The sequence below is a fragment of the Mustela lutreola genome, chromosome 10 (genome assembly GCF_030435805.1).
Source record: "Mustela lutreola isolate mMusLut2 chromosome 10, mMusLut2.pri, whole genome shotgun sequence".
NCBI classification, from domain to species: domain Eukaryota; kingdom Metazoa; phylum Chordata; class Mammalia; order Carnivora; family Mustelidae; genus Mustela; species Mustela lutreola.
The window spans coordinates 97,946,482-97,963,356 of record NC_081299.1 but is presented as its reverse complement, the minus strand read 5'-3'; the positions used below and the strand labels follow the sequence as shown (position 1 = coordinate 97,963,356).

The following is a 16,875-nucleotide window of genomic DNA, read 5'->3' as shown; positions in this document are numbered from 1 at the left end:
CAATGAACACACATTGAAGGACAGGTGAGTCTTGCTCAGTTCTATGAAACAGTGAAGGCATTTCTTCAGTATTTAAATATATTAATATGACCAGTTATAGAAATCTAAATATAAAAAGCAATCTCCTTTGGTTTTGAGATGGCATTCACCATCTTTGTGAAGAGTTGAACGTTACTAATCAAGTCCAGTTATATCTTTTTTTTTTAAAGATTTTATTTATTTATTTGACAGAAAGAGATCACAAGTAGGCAGAAAAGGCGGGGGTGGGGGGAGCGGGGAGCAGGCTCCCCGCTAAGCAGAGAGCCCATGTGGGGCTCAAACCCCAGAACCCTGGGATCATGACCTGAGCCCGAAGGCAGAGGCTTTAGCCCACTGAGCCACCCAGGTGCCCCAGTTATATCTTTAGAAGGGAAAGGAGTGCTATCACTTGCTGAACTAGAGTTACTACCAAAATTTAAAAAGCTGATTGTATTAATTTAACCATAAGCCAGTTCTAGTTAAATCAGAACTGTCCAACAAAAATATTCTGTTAGCCATTCAAGATCAGAATTCTTGTGTATAAGATCAATTTTTTTTTTTTTTTAAAGTAAGGTCTACACCCAACATGGGGCTTAACCTCAGGACCCCAGTGTAAGGGCCTATTTAGCCAGAGCAGCTCCATCCTAACCGTGACCCCTCCTTCAGTGAACTTACTTAAAAACAAGTCCCGGAAACCAGTACCAGGTAACAAAGCCCAAATACAAGGGTGGGTCAGGCCAGGTGGGGGCGCATACTGTCTCCCTAGCTACCAAGGAGTATGCCCCCCCCTTTGGGTGCCCTTTGGGCACCAATTCTGACCAAGGTGATAGGCTAGTTCAAATATCTACTATAGTGTAAACTGTAATTCAATTGGTCACTTATGTGTGACCTAGCAGGACTGTGCAGCTTTCTCTGTGTTACAATCTCATTGGCCACCTGTGCGTGGCCAGGCCCAACCACACAGCCTTTGCCCTTAAAAGCTAGTCTGTAAGGCAGAGAGACGTTGCCTCTTTGCAAGAGACAGCCCTGGCTGGTCATTTGATTCTCAATGCTTGGTGTGAATTAAAGCTTTGCTTGACCTTCGCTTTGTATCAGTCTTGCTCCTTTGACCATGGACTCAACACCCAAAATCAAAAGTTGCATGCTGTTTTGACTGAGCCAGCCAGGTGTCCCTGCATGAGATCACTTAAAGTATGTTACACTTAAAAGAAGTCAGGCCATTTCTGTTTTGTAAGAAATAAGGCAGTGGCCAACTATTACTCCATACCTTTTTTGAGATACATTGTCAAGTCTGCCTTTTTTGCCTCTTAATGCTAGCAGATTATTTTTGTTCCAGGGATATCCTTCTTGGGATATTCTAAATATCTCTCTCCCCAGGTGAGGCCTTTGTTCTTCTTGGTTGTCAGGGTATCTGGGGGCCTGACGGGTCTTCTACCCAAACAGACCATGGAGATTTCTTGTGCTTGTTTTCCTTTCCCTCAGTGTGGTGCTGCGCTCACTTCTAGACAAAAATTTGCTCTTCTCAACATCACCCCTTTTTATTTCCTCTTTCAACAATTTGTATTAGGAAGGTCCCTTCTCTGAAGCTGGACATCCCACTAAATCCAAGGATAACTTGAGTCCCAGGTGCATGCACTTATGAATCAACACTGTTGAGAAGTGAACTTATTTATTTTTTAAAGATTTCATTTATTTATTTGACAGAGACAGATACAGCAAGAGAGAGAGCACAAGCAGAGGGAGTGGGAGAGGGAGAAGCAGGCTCCCTGCTGGGCAAGAAGCCAGATCATGACCTGAAGGCAGACGCTTAAGACTGAGCGACCCAGGCGCCTCGAGAAGTGAACTTTAAATCACAAAATTTCACCTTTAAGACCTGATGGCCTCACCCACTCATGAGTGTTAAGTATGACATTCAAGAAATGCTCCAAATCTCAATGGCAGTTCAGCATTCCTCTGCTGGCCCCCAGGCGCTCTTCTGCTCCTGCTATTGACCATGCTTGCTGGGCCCAAGAGCTGCAGAACCGGCCCTTACAAGTCTTCATGCTACTATGGGCCTGCTGCCTTATTGTCACAGACCTCCTGTGCCCAACCAATGGATTATGCTCTCACCATCACTAATTCATTTAATGTCATTTACTTCTAGTGCTTTTTCTTTTTTCCGGACAACTGGAAAGTTCCTTCCACTTCCGGTTACCAACAGTCTCAGGGGGTTTTCTCCATAGCAGAGCTGCTAGGCACCTACAGCTCTCCTTCATTTCAGAACTATTTTTCTCCTAATTCTTGTACAAGAGGGTCAAAGGTAAAAGGCAGCCTTAGCCAGGGGAATGGCTGGGGACAGCCTCTACTTATACCTACTGCTCAGTTTAGCCCTTAGCAGAATTTCTCTTTTTGAGATTTTCCTAAGGTACCTTTGTTTCTCCCTCCAGTTCAGTCCCCTTTAGGAACCTTTGGGTCTGCCTCCTTTATATTCATTTCAGATTTACCATGTGCCAGGTACTGTAAGCACTTTACAAATATTTGTCAACCTTAAGGTGGGTCATCTTAGGATGAAACACCTTTTTACAAATGAGGAAACTGAGGCAAGTTAACTAAGTTACCCCAAGTCACTACCAGCCATCTCATTAAGACAATCCCAATAACAACTTATTTCCCATGTTTATTTAACAAAATACAACATTAAAAAAAAAGATTTATTTATTTTAGAGAGAGAAAAGAGAACACAAGAGTGGGAGGGGCCGGGCACAGAAGGATAGGGAGAGAGAAAATCTCAAACCAATCCCTGGCTGAGCGCGGAGCCAGCCCAGAGCTGGATTTCACAATCCTGAGGAGATATGACCTGAGCTGAAATCAAGTGTTGGGAGGCTTAACTAACTGAGCCACCCAGGTGCCCCCAAAATAAAACATTTTCTGATGGATGTATTTCAACTGCATGGTGGTGTTTGTTAAATAATGTTTAACTTTATTTATTTTTTTAAAGAAAATATTTTATTTATCCATTTGACAGAGATCACAAATAGGCAGAGAGACAAGCAGAGAGAGAGAAAGCAGGAAGCAGACTCCTTGCTGAACAGAGTGCCTGATGCGGGGCTTGATCCCAGGACCCCAAGACCATGACCTGAGCCAAAGGCAGAGCTTTAACCCTCTGAGCCACCCAGGCACCCCAATAATGTTTAACTTAAATGTTCACTTTTAAATTGGATAATTTGAAATAACAATTTTAAAATGTCATTATTGCAAAATGTGGTAATTGCACTCTTTGCAACTACTCAGGTGCATGGTGAAGAATTTTACTGTCAACTACTTACAGTGTTTGAGAAAATAGTTTTTCAAGGTTCTTTTCAAAGGCATGGAAGTTTAAAAAATTGAGGACTATTTCTGTGTATGACCTGGCCCCCTTAATTTCCTTATGCTCATGTTCTACTACTCTGTCCCATATTCAAACCATTCAAGCCCCCCGACTCATTGCTGTTCCTCTAACAAGTCAAGAATCCCCGTCTGCCTCAGCTCATTTATACTTAGTTTGTTCCTCTCTCTGGAACACTCTACTTCAAGGACCACAATTATTGTTCATGTATCAACAGAGGCCTTCCTCAGTCATCTCTGATTTCTTTTACTCTTATTTTGTCTTTATAGCACTTATCACTCCCTAGCATATATTTACTGTCAATCAACTTATTGTCAATCTCTGTTATATTGCCAACTCCTAGAAGGCAGAGATCTCCTTTGCTTTCTGCTGTTAATTTCCAAAACTCTCCCTAATACATAGTCAGAGGACCATTATTTTTGCCCGAATAAATGAAAAATATTTCGAGGTGGCTTATTTTAAGGACTTGTGCAAGCTCAAAGAATAACAGTTCCTTGGCAACATTGTCAGAAGACGAAAGCACTTCATGATCCTAACGTTAAAACAGCCGCTGCGCAACATAAACATCCCGAATACTTGTTTTCAAATAAAGACAAACCTTTCTGAAAGCTGCTATCACCCATATTACTAGGGCATTTGGAACCCAACTCTCGCCAGGACACTAAGCGGGACTCTCAGGACGTAACATTGGGTAGATCCCGTGGCTCCTCAAACTGACGCCCAACTGATCCGCGGAAGCGACTTTTCAACATCCATCTGTCCTGCCAGCCCCACCACCCCCTCCACTTCCTGATGCAGGTCTGGGGTGTGGCTCTGGCATCGCCGCTTTGAAAAAGCTCCTCAGTTGGGTTTTCTGATACATAGCAACGTCTGAGAATCAATCACCTGAAGAAGCTAAAAATAGCTGTTAAAGAGTTTCTTCCTCAGGGGAGCTTTTCAGCCTATCTCTGGCAGGCCTCCAATGAGGGTGGGGGGAAAAAGGCCCAGTCTCACGGCTCCCTTGGGGCACAACCACCCAAAGGAACGCAGCTGGTTACGGCAGCAAGCCCCAGGAGGCCCGCACCTCAGAGCCAGGTTATAGCGTCCGACCCTGCAGCAAGCGAGGTTCGCGCCAGCCTCTGGGGACGGCGCCGCTCGGGAGACGCTGGCTCGAAAGGGACCGATCTGGCCTCCCATCCTACGCTTTCCCGCTGTGTCGGAGCTCGTTAACAAATGCCGCCCAAAGGCGGCTCAGCGTCAACGGCCACTGCTCTAAATGCTCCCAGCGAGCCGAGCAGAGGCAGCGTGGACCCCACTACACCAAGCCAGAGGTCGGAAGCGGAGGAGGGGACGATCCCGGCCGGCGCCCCAAGTTCCCGCCTCCCTCAGGAGGACGCCGTGCGTACGTGCGCGCACCGTGCCCGCCCTCTCTCAGCCGCGCGACGCGAGGGCGGGGGCGCCGCGTGCGCGCGCGCTCTCGTTCGTTCGCTCGCCTGCTCGCTCTCGGCTGCCGCTCTCGCTGCGGCTGCGGCTGGGGCTGGGGGCGGCGGCGGCGGCGGCGGCGGCGCGGGCGGCGGGCGGCGCGGGGCGGTCCGGCGGGTTCAAAGAGGAAAACATGGCGGAAAACAAAGGCGGCGGCGAGGCTGAGAGCGGCGGCGGGGGCAGCGGTAGCGCGCCGGTAACTGCCGGGGCCGCCGGGCCCGCGGCGCAGGAGGCGGAGCCGCCTCTCGCCGCGGTGCTGGTAGAGGAGGAGGAGGAGGAAAGCGGCAGGGCGGGCGCGGAGAGCGGCGCGGTCGGGCCCGACGACGGGGGGGTGTCCGCGGCCTCCTCCGGCTCGGCCCCGGCTGCCTCAGCCCCTGCGGCCTCAGTGGGCCCTGGAGTTCCCGGGGGCGCGGTATCGACGCCGGCCCCAGCTCCAGCCTCGGCTCCCGCTCCGGGTCCGTCGGCGGGGCCGCCTCCTGGACCGCCAGCCTCGCTCCTGGACACCTGCGCCGTGTGTCAGCAGAGCTTGCAGAGCCGGCGTGAGGCGGAGCCCAAGCTGCTGCCCTGCCTTCACTCCTTCTGCCTGCGCTGCCTGCCGGAGCCGGAGCGCCAGCTCAGCGTGTCCATCCCGGGGGGCAGCAACGGCGACATCCAGCAAGGTGAGCGGGAGGCCCTGCCCGAGGTCTGGGCCGAAGGAGATTTTCGGGGCCGAGGACGATCTGGGGAACGGAGGTGCTCGGGCCCAGTGCTGCTTGGAACGGCGCGATTCCGAGGGGTCTAAGAGATGAAAGACACGGCCTCGGGACAGTTTCCAGAGAAGGTGGACCGCCAGAGATAAGGGGAGGGTGAAGGGAGGGGTGCCGGCGGCGAGAGGCTGGGGGAGGGGACACCGGCTGCAAGGGAGGTTTGGGGTGTGCGGGTACTGGTCGGGAAGGCGTGGACTACGGCCGAGCGCTGGTTCGGGAGCTGGTGGACTCGTACCGAGGGAGGAGAGAGGGTCTGGGAAACCGATCCGAGGTAGTGTGGGAGAAAAGGCCTGCAGCGCGAGAGGTGTTGAGGGAATCGGTAAGCGGTAAGGGCTGTGAGGACGAATTGCTTTGGAGGGAAGGACTTGACCTGTTCGAGGCTAGGGAAGAGAAGGACTAGGAACCAAACAGAGGAGGGTAAAGGGTATTGGAGAGTTTGGGGCTGAGAGCAGCTGTCTGGTGGAAAGTAATTTTAGGGTGACATTGGGACGGAGTAACTCCGGACGCGAAAATAGGTTTGAAGGGCCTTCTTGCTTAGGGAAGTATCCCAAGGTTCAGGGGTGAAGGAGAAATGAACTTTGAAGGGAATTGGAATTCAGAGAAGCTGTGTTTCATTGTACATTAATGAGTCCCTAGTGTTCCAGACAGTGTGCTAGGATTGAGTAAAATACTGAGTGAAGAACTCATTCATAATCATATAGGTGAAACACAAACCCAGCGTGCGGCAGTGGCGGTGGGTACATGGTACAGTGGTTGTGACAAATCAAGAGAAGGTCAGGGGAATTTCATTGAAAAGGAAACCCTTGAGAAGGTTGCTGGAAGGGTGAGTTGCTCACTGGATTGGGGAGTTTTCAGGGCACAGGGTACTTTACACATCCTTGGAGCTAAAGGTTAACTAGTCATTATCAAACACATTAATGTTCCAATAGTGAAACGTACAAATATCCCACTAATGGGGTAGACATAAATAACTTCCCACAATTCAGGGTGTGTTTTGTTGTAAATTTATGAAAAACTTTAAAATTTCGAAACTCTTGAAATTTGCCACTGCAGGTAAGGGGTGGCTGACCTGTGCTAAAGGGTTTGGGATTCATCCAGTAAAGTATATCTTGTACAGTGTAGGCTAAAAGGAATCCCTGAAGGGCTTTTTTTTTTTTTTTTTTTTCCAAAAATTTTATTTATTTGACAGAGACCGTGAGAGCAGGAACGCAAACAGGGGGAGTGGGAGAGGGAGAAGCAGGCTTCCTGGGAGCTGTGAGCTCGATATGGGAATGTGGGGCTCGATCCCAGGACCCCGGTCATGATCTGAGCCAAAGGCAGATGCTTAACAACTGAGCCACCCAGGCGCCCCCCTGAAGGGCTTTTTTTATCAAGAGGATAAAAGAATCACATTTGTGATCCAAAGAGATCACTTGGGGGTATATTGAAGGGTCAGGGGAGGCAGGGCTGGAGGAGACAGGGCTGGAGGAATCTTTTTTTTTTTTTTTTTTTTAAAGATTTTATTTATTTATTTGACAGAGAGAGATCACAAGCAGGCAGAGAAGCAGGCAGAGAGGCAGGCAGAGAGAGAGGAGGAAGCAGGCTCCCTGCTGAGCAGAGAGCCCGATGCGGGACTCGATCCCAGGACCCCGAGATCATGACCCGAGCCGAAGGCAGCGGCTTAACACACTGAGCCACCCAGGCGCCCCAGGGCTGGAGGAATCTTGACAATAATATAAAAAAATGAGCATTTGGAATTAATAAATGACTGGTAAGAGGTTTTAAAGAAGGAAGTATTTTGGATTGGGGAAAAGGTGTGGACTTTGTGAGATACATTTGAGTTTGGATGTCTGCTTTATATGTCCCACTTGTGTTTTGGACAGATTAATTTTTCTTAGCCTTAGTTTTTTCAATTGTGAAATAAGGACAAAATTACCTACCTCATGGGGTTACTGATGGAATGAAGTGTGTAAAGTGACTAGTACATGGTAGTTATTAATGAAAAGGCAGCTAATTAATTAGTAGTAGTAACTAATTCTTGGTAGCCATGGGAATGTGGATAGGGGTGTCAAGATTGGTGTGGGGCAGACAGATGTGTCTAGGCTGAGTTCCAAGTTTCTTGTTTGATGGGTGGCAGTGCTATTAATGTAAATAAACGAATTCAGGAACAGAAGCAGTGTGTGTGTGTGTGTGTGTGTGTGTGTGGTGGAAGGAGGATATAATGATGGATGTTTTGGGTTTGAAGTATTATTGAGACATACAGGTAAGAGTGTTAGGTTAAGAATAAGGATTTGATTGATGTTGAACATACTAAGTGATAATGGGTGTATAGAGGGTACATAATGGGTGTATGACTAACTGCTTATGGCCTCATGAGTATAGTAGGACGTGTGAGATTCAGTGTTCTTGTGGGACCCTGGATTAGGTGAGAGATTTAGAGAGGACACAAGATGAAAATTGTGTTTGACTGATGTGTCTGAGGGACTTGAGGTTATGAAATTGGCTCCTTGTTATTTATGCAGGAGAGAGAGAGAGTAATAGTCTGTCAATTCGCTCTTCATTCTCCATTCTTTGTTTTTGCACTAGGAGCAGTAAGTAGATGGGACTAAATATTGTCATTTTAAGGTAATGTTGCTTTCCAGTCAGTACCTAAAACAAATTAAGTCTGGAAGTCACCATAGTTTAAATAGGGAATCTAGAAAATAATTTGTTTGTCTTAACTCCTGTGTGTATATCCTTTGCTTTGCTCTTTAAAAAAAGTAAGCCTGCTGTTCTAGAAGAGCACTGTGTTTGGGGTCAAGGGACATAGTTCTACAGTTGTTTTCTGTAAAGGAAGTTTATAATGTTTCTGTGTCTTAGTTTATCTCTATAATGTAGCTAATAGTTCTTTGCTATACTCCCTATATCTCATTAAGTCAAATGAAATAATAAATGGGAAAGTACTTTTTTTTTTTTTAATTTTATTTATTTAACAGACAGAGATCACAAGTAGGTGGAGAGGCAGACAGAGAGAGAGGAGGAAGCAGGTTCCCTGCTGAGCAGGGAGCCTGATGTGGGGCTCGATCCCAGGGCCCTGGGATCATGACCTGAGCCGAAGGCAGAGGCTTTAACCCACTGAGCCACCCAGGCGCCCTTGGGAAAGTACTTTTATAAACTGGGAAATGCTTTGCAAATATACGGTATTATGGAACACTGGTTCCTTCTCTGGTCTAGGGAGTCATAACTGGTAACTTAAGTCAACATGTTAAGTGGTTTTGAAACGACGACAAGTGCATTATCCTTCCTATTAACTGGCCTTTTTTCTGTTCCTCTAACACACCAAAGTTATTCACACTTTTTAGCTGTTCCTTCTAGATCAGTGGTTCTTCCAAGTGTGGTTTCTGGACCAGCAGCATCACCATCATCTGCGATCTTGTTAGGAATGCAAATTCTTGGGCCCCACTCCAGACCTTCTGACCAGCTGTCTGTTTTAACAAGTCCTCCCCCAATATGAATATCTCCCACCAGAATAGTACATTTGTCACAGTTGATGGACCTGCATTGACCTATCATAATCATCCAAAGTCCATAGTTTACATTAGTGCTCATTCTTAGCGTTTGTACATTTTGTGGGTTTGGAAAATGTATAATGACATGTATCTATCATTATAATATCATACAGAGTATTTTCATCACCCTGAAAATCCGGTGCCTGGCTATTTTTAAAGTAGTCCCCCAGGTCACTCTGTTACTTACTATTTTTTTTTCTTTATAGCACAGCTAAAATTTAAAATGTTTTGTTTTTATTTACTCGTTTATCTGTTTCCTACTAGAATATTGTAGAGCAAATATTCATTATCTTTTGAATGAATAAGAATCACCTGGAGAACTTTTCAAAATGCCATTTTGGGAGTTTCAGAAACTCAGTTGATTTGGGCATGATACTAGGAATCTCATTTTTTTTTTTTTTTTAAAGATTTTACTTATTCATTTATTTTAGAGTGTGCTCATGAGAGCAAGGGGAGGAGCAGAGGGAGAGGAAGAGAGAGAATTTCAAGCAGACTGCATGCAGATCTGATGCGCAGTGCAGGGCTTGATCTCAGGACCTTGAGATCATGACCTGAGCTGAAATCAAGAGTCAGATGCTTGGGGCGCCTGGGTGGCTCAGTGGGTTAAGCCGCTGCCTTCCGCTCAGGTCATGATCTCAGGGTCCTGGGATTGAGCCCTACATCAGGCTCTTTGCTTAGTGGGGAGCCTGCTTCCCTCTCTTTGTCTCTCTGCCTGCCTCTCTGCTTTCTTGTGATCTCTACCTGTCAAATAAATAAATAAAATATTAAAAAAAGACTGAGCCACCTAGGCATCCCTAGGAATCTCACTTTTTAACACGTACCTCCTGTGACTCTGATTCTGGTACCAACTATACTTTGAGAAACATGGATTTAGATTTTTTTTTTTAAGATTTTATTTCTTTGAGAGAGAGAATGAGAGAGAGAGAGCACGAGAAGGGGAGGGTCAGGGAGAAGCAGACTCCCTGCTGAGCCTGATGCAGGACTCGACCCCAGGACTCCAGGATCATGACCTGAGCAGAAGGTAGTCGCTTAACCAGCTGAGTCACCCAGGCATCCCTGGATTTAGCTATTTGGATAAGAAAGGCTGATCTATTTACTGCTGAAGTATTTGGAAAATCAAAATAGATAAATCAGTTAATACTTGTTGAATCTCAACAGTAAGCTTTTAAAAATGCTTTGTGACTTTTAAAAAATTCTGTTTTAGGTTGAGTTCAAATAGCTGTCAGTAGTGGGTATGTATAGATCTGTAATGTATAGTGTGTGTATAGATCTTGTAATAAAAATACAAATTTGTATTGATGCATCCGAACAAACTCTCAGATGAACTTTTGAAAGGAATGAGAACTTCATAGTAGGGCATATCAAGACAGCATGGTTTTATGCATAAAGAACTGGATTGAGAATAACTTGCATCATGTTCTGCTGTTAATTGGTCTGTGACCTTGGCTAAAGCACTTTACAGCCTCTTCAGGTTCTCTGCAGTATGAACAGTTTGATTTCCTATCCTGTAAAATTCTATGATTGTATTGTCTTTTATGCTAACTTTTTGTATGTACATCACTTTAGTACTCTTATTTGTGGGAAATGATGGAAGAATCAGCATGGAAAAATTCTATTTCTGAACCTTCAGCTTGTTGTGAAAAGTCTGAGATGGCAGCCTTAAATGGGATAAGTGGTAAGGGATACCTCTGAGTGTAGTGTGAAGAACACCTTCTCAGAATAGTTCTGTGTTTTATCACAGAACATGGTGAGCCACTCTGGGGAGTTGTCTATTGGAGCCCTTGAAAATTCTTGCCCCAGGAGTGTATATATACTATATGGCAATTTGCTAGTTCTGTGGCTTATCTATTTGGGATTTTTTTGGGTCCTACTTTCTCTGATGACCTATTTACATAAACAGGCTTGAGTTTTCGAATGATAATATAGTCATCAGCAAGCATCCATTAAAGATGTATTAAAATTGGGGCGCCTGGGTGGCTCAGTGGGTTAAGCTTTTGCCTTCAGCTGAGGTATGATCTCAGGGTCCTGTGATGGAGCCCCACATCAGGCTCTCTGCTCAGAAGGGAGCCTACTTTCCCCTCTCTCTTTCTGGGCCTGCTGCTCTGCCTACTTGTGATCTCTTTCTCTCTCTGTCAAATAAATAAATAAAATCTTAAAAAAAGATGTGTTAAAACTGAAATACTTTAGTGGTTGGTTAAGTGGTCTGTGGTTGGTTAAGTGCACACAATTTAAGAGAGTACCTGAATTCATTTTTGAGCTTCACCTTTTACTATTTGAATGTCTATGAATAAGTTACTTAACATCTGTAAGTTGAGAGTAATATTTACACCTACTGCATAGTGTTATTGTGAGGATTCAATGAGTTAATACATTGTAAAGTGCTTCATATAGTGCCTGGCACATGGTAAGACCCCCAAAACAATTATTTCTGTTGTTTTCCAGTTGTCTTTATGACTACCTGTATTCAGTAAGCAGAAAGAAGAGGAAGGAAGGTAAATTGTTGTCATTTTTCTAGGCTTTTCTGACATCTAGTAATATATATATAGCACACCTGACAAAGTCCTTTGCATTCCAATCTTGCCAGCTACTTAAAATTTATAATGTGAAAACTTGTGAACTAATGTTGTAAGACCTGTCTTTATGAGGTATGCTATCCATCAAAAATTTTAGAAGAATCTAACTGGTTTTTATTTCCTTATCTATATTCTTAGCAGACACTAAATGAGAATACCTTAAAGTAGTGATTCTCAAAGTTGGTCCTTATAATCTTGAGGGGATTACTCTTATATGCCTTGAGACATGGGCAAAGTTAAAACTGTTTCCATAATAATACTTATTCATTATTTGCCTTATTCACTGTTTTGATGTTTATGTTAGTGATGCAAAAGCAGTGATGTGTAAAACTGCTGGCACCTTACCCAAACCATAGTAAAAGTCATTGTATCTTCACCACCATACACTTAGAGTAAAAACAAACAAAACAGCAAAAAAATGCGCTAGTTTCATTTGTTTTTGATGAAGCATTAGGACATTTTATAGAATCTTGATTTTTAATAATTCTGTGTGATGGAATGGGAAATGTGCATAAAATGCTTTTGCTGCAGACTGAAGTATAAAAAAGTACTTGTACAGTTGTTTGAATTCCAAGCTGAATTAGCTTCTTTATTTTCATGGAAAATAACTTTTACTCAAAACAGTGATTGACGAGCTATGGTTTTCAGACATGTGTGTTTGGCAGCCATTTTCTCAAAAATGACTGAATTGAGCCTGTCAATTCAAGGAAAAAAACTGATATATGTTGCCAGTGATAAAAAAATTGAGCTTTTAAATAAAAATTAGAATTTTGAAAAAAACTTGTATGTGCAACTATAAGTTTGATTGCTACTCAGTATTTAAAGGCTTTTCTGATGAGATTGGTAGTGTAGGAAAGTATCAGTTTTTTAAAAAGATTTTATTTATTTATTTGACAGAGAGAAAGAGAGCACAAGCAAGGGGAGCAGGAGAGGGAGAAGCAGGCTATCTGCTGAGCAGTGACACCCCTCCCCGGCTCCCCAGGACCCTGTGATCATGACCTGAACCAAAGGCAGTGCTTGACCGACTGAGCCACCCAGGCACCCTCAGATTTTTTTTTTTTTTTTTTTTTTTTTGATAATGTGCAATGAAATGTCAACATTTGGAAGCTCTACACAGTGAACCAGTATTTTCCATATGACTAGTTGACCAGTGCAGTGCATTGTGTTACAAAATCATGCAAAGGAAAGAGATTCAAAGTGTATAACATAAAGCAGACCAGTAGATTTTAATGTAAGGGAGTAGTTAAAGTTAGTAATTTCTCCTGACATTTAAGAAATAAATACACTTTAGGGGAGGGTGGTAGGGGATGTTTAGTCAGTTAAGGATCCAACTCTTGATTTTGGCTCAGGTCATGATCTCAGGGTTGTGAGATTGAGCCCCATGTCTGGCTCTGAACTATGTGTAGAGCTGCTTAAGATTCTTTTTCCCTGGGGCACCTGAGTGGCTCAGTTGGATAAACAGGGTCCTGGGATCAAGGCCCGCATGGGCTCCCTGCTCCCTTCTCCCTCTCCCTTTTGCTGCTCTGCCTGCTTCTGCTCTCTTGCTTTGTCAAACAAATAAATAAAATCTTAAAAAAAAAAAAAAAGATTTTTCCCCTCTGCTCCACCCCACCCTTCTGCTCATATATACACAAACTCTGAAAAAGAAAAGAAAAAAATATATACTTTATATACACACACACACACTTTATGTATACACACACACACACATATATATATAAACATTACATACACATATACATATATTTATATACACACACATTTTGAAAATTTTGAGTAGTCTCTATGCTCAGCATGGGCTCAAACTCATGATACTGAGATTAAGAATCGCATGCTCTGGGCACCTTTTTGGCTCAGTTAAGTGTCTCTCCTTTTGGCCTAGTTCATGGCCCTAGGATCAAGTCCTGCATCAGGCTTCCTGCTCCATGGGGGGCCTGCTTCTCTCTGTCCCTCTGCCTGCTGCTCCTACCTGTGCGCAGGTGTGCGCGCTAGCATTTGTGCGCGCGCGCTCTCTCTCTCTTTCTGTCAAATAAATAAAATCTTAAAAAAAAAAAAAATCACATGCTCTGCCAACTGAGCCAGCCAGGTGCCCCACTCTTTAAATTTTGTATTAGAATCAAACAATATCCACTTTGTTGTTTGAAAGGCCATTAAAATAATCTTCCCTTTTTTAAAATGCATAGCTTTTTTCTTCATATTCTTCAATAAAACGGTCTGTCACAACAGTTTAAATGCAAAAGCATATATTCAGCGATCTGAATATATTAATTAAACCGGACATTAAAGAGATTAAAAAAAATGTAAAACATTGCCACCCTTAACCAAAACCTTTTTGTTTTGGAAAATATAGTTATTTCTCATAAAATTGTTGTTTAAACATGCAGTGGATTTATTTTTACATGAACTAACAGACCCTTTAATTTTAATAAGATGAAATTTTATCAACTATTACAATATTAATATTCTAAAATTCTCAGGTTTTATTTCTAATATTGCACATATTGATGGATAAACCCATCTAAACAAAAACTCTGTGAGATCCTCAGTAATGTAATAGCAATAAACAGATCCTGAGACCAAAGAAGGACAATAAGAAAATCATAATGTAGTTGTTGGGAGGAATGTCAGATCATAGGCTAGTGGAAGGTGGCAAATTCTTACTTCATACTGAATAACTGAAGTTGACATTTTTTAAAGAGCTCACTATGAGTCTCTTGATTTTATATTATTTTATTTTTTCATATTTATGACGGGTTGACAGATCTATCACTTTACTTTCCTGAGGCCAGGTTCAGAGTTGGGTTCATGGTGTTCGATACGTTACCTATGACTTTGTTGTGGCCAGAAACGGAACCTCTCTGCCTAGCCAGCTTCTGGAATGGACATTAGTCCCAAAGGGAAGTGGGGGAAGAAGAAAACCATGGATTGAGTGAACATTAGATGTATCATTCTTAGGAAAATGTTTGAAGCCTATGCCTTAGGCATAGGTGAATAGCAGGAATTATGTGGTACTAATGAATAATACTTTTTGAATGCTTATTATATGTAATTTATGTTGCACTTTTGTGAATTATTTGTCTTTATGCCTTCTGTTTTTCTTTAGCTTGCTCACATTTTTAAAAATTTTGATTTACAAGGATTTTGATAAGTTCTGTATACTGATCCTTTGTTGATTATGTAAATTGAAGATTTATTCTAAGCCCACTATGGCTTTGTGTGGTAGCCAGCTTCCAAGATGGCCCCAGTGTTCCTCTCTCCTGGTATCACATCCTAGAGTCTCCGCTATAGTGACTCAGAACTGCTCCGGGTGACCAAGAGAATACAGTAGAATTAAACAGTGAGCTAGGTTATTAAAGGCACACAGCCTTTTCCTCACTCTTTGGTTCCCTTGTTCTAGATGAAAACAGTTGACACTGTGGCAATCCTGTAAAGAGGCCCAAGTGGATAGGAACTGAGGCCTTCTGCCAACATCCAGCACCAGTTTGCTAGCCATGTGAATGAGCCACTTTGGAAGTGGATTCTCTAGCATGGTCAGGTTTTCAGATGACTGCAGTTTTGGCTTACATTATCACTGCGGCCTTGTTAGGGGCCCTGAGCCAGAACTACTTGTCAAGTCACTCCCAAATTTTTGACTCAAAGAAACTGTGAGATAATGTGTTGTTTTAAGCCACTAAGTCTGAGGGTAATTTGTTATGCAGCAATAGATAACTAATACACTTGACTTTTTTCCCTGTTTTTTTTTCCCCTTTTACTGTAGCTTTATAATAAGCAATAAGCTTTGTTATTCATTTAGGTAATTTTACTCTCTTCCACATATACCTTGTTCATCTTCAAGATCTTCACTGAGTTGACTTTTTGCTCTCACACACTTAAAAAAATTTTTTAGAGAGACACACACACAGCAAGCTGGAAGGAACAAAGTGGGAGGGAGAGGGAGTAAGAATCTGAAGTGGACTCTGTGCTGAGGGCAGAGCCCGATGTGGGGTTGGATCTCCCACGGCTTGACCTGAACCGAAGGCAAGAGTGGGATGCTTAACCAACTGAGCCACCCAAGTGCTCTGCTCTTACACATTTTAGAATCATGTGATTCTTATTTTTGAGGTATTATTTTACTGCTGCTTGGTTCTTCTTCTTCTTCTTTTTTTTTTTAAGATTTTATTTATTTACTTGAGAGAGAGTGAGAGAAAGAGCTTGAGAGGGGAGAAGGTCAGAGGGAGAAGCAGATTCTCTGCCGAGCAGGGAGTCTGATGTGGGACTTGATCCCAGGACTCCAGCATCATGACCTGAGTGGAAGGCATTTGCTTAACCAACTGAGCTACCCAGGTGCCCTGATTCTTCTTACTCTTGATCATAGTGGGTGGTGTCTACCAGTGTTTCATAGTTTGGGACTGTGAGCATGTTTAGCAGGGCTATCCAGACCTGGCTTGTGGGAACCAGTCTCCTAAGAGTATTTTGCCTTTGCTTCTGTGAGGTGCCACCAATGCAAAATCACAAGAACTGCCAGATGTTGATTTAGGGTGTACTTTACTTTATGGGCTTACCTGTATTTGGAAATTTCTCAGGAGAAAATTTTCCTTCCTTTGAACCCAGGCAGTGACAGACAACTTAATTTCTAGGTTATTGGTCAGATTTATTTTCTTTTATTTAAAAAAATTTGTTAATTTGAGAGAGAGTGATTGAGAGAGAGCACACAGGAACAGGGGCAGAGGGAGAAGCAGACTCCCTGAGAGTCTAAGGCGGGGCTCTGGGATCATGACCTGAACTGAAGACAAACTCCCTGTCACTGAGCCACCAAGATGCTCCAATATTTATTTATTTTTTTAATTTTTACTATTATTATTTGCTTATGCATCTTTCCAACTAAGGGTATAATTATTCAAGCCTAAGGGTCTTGGTTTTAATTACCGTATACATCCCTAGCCTCTCATGTTTTCCTCCTTTGTTTGTTCCCTGTTTCTTCATCCTAAGAAAGATCGTTGAGAATAAAATTTTTGAGCCTTTGCTTTTTTTTTTTTTTTTAAGAGATTTTATTTTTAGGGGCGCCTCAGTGGCTCAGTGGGTTAAAGCCTCTGCCTTCCGCTCAGGTCATGATCCCAGGGTCCTGGGATCGAGCCCCGCATCGGGCTCTCTGCTCAGTGGGGGGCCTGCTTCCCCTCCTTCTCTCTCTGCCTGCCTCTCTGCCTGTT

The 16,875-nt window shown here is 43.4% G+C and overlaps 1 protein-coding gene across 2 annotated transcripts in view; it reads left to right on the top strand.

Moving 5' to 3' along the window:
* Window positions 1-4,904: 4,904 nt before the first annotated feature.
* Window positions 4,905-16,875, top strand: part of TRIM33 (tripartite motif containing 33) — a 114,357-nt gene continuing 102,386 nt past the window's right edge. For both annotated transcript variants that reach the window (XM_059135302.1, XM_059135301.1), the window contains exon 1: window positions 4,905-5,502. In XM_059135302.1, coding sequence (XP_058991285.1) covers window positions 4,977-5,502 — 526 coding nt within the window. In that variant the 5' untranslated portion in view covers window positions 4,905-4,976. The remainder of the gene's footprint in view (window positions 5,503-16,875) is intronic.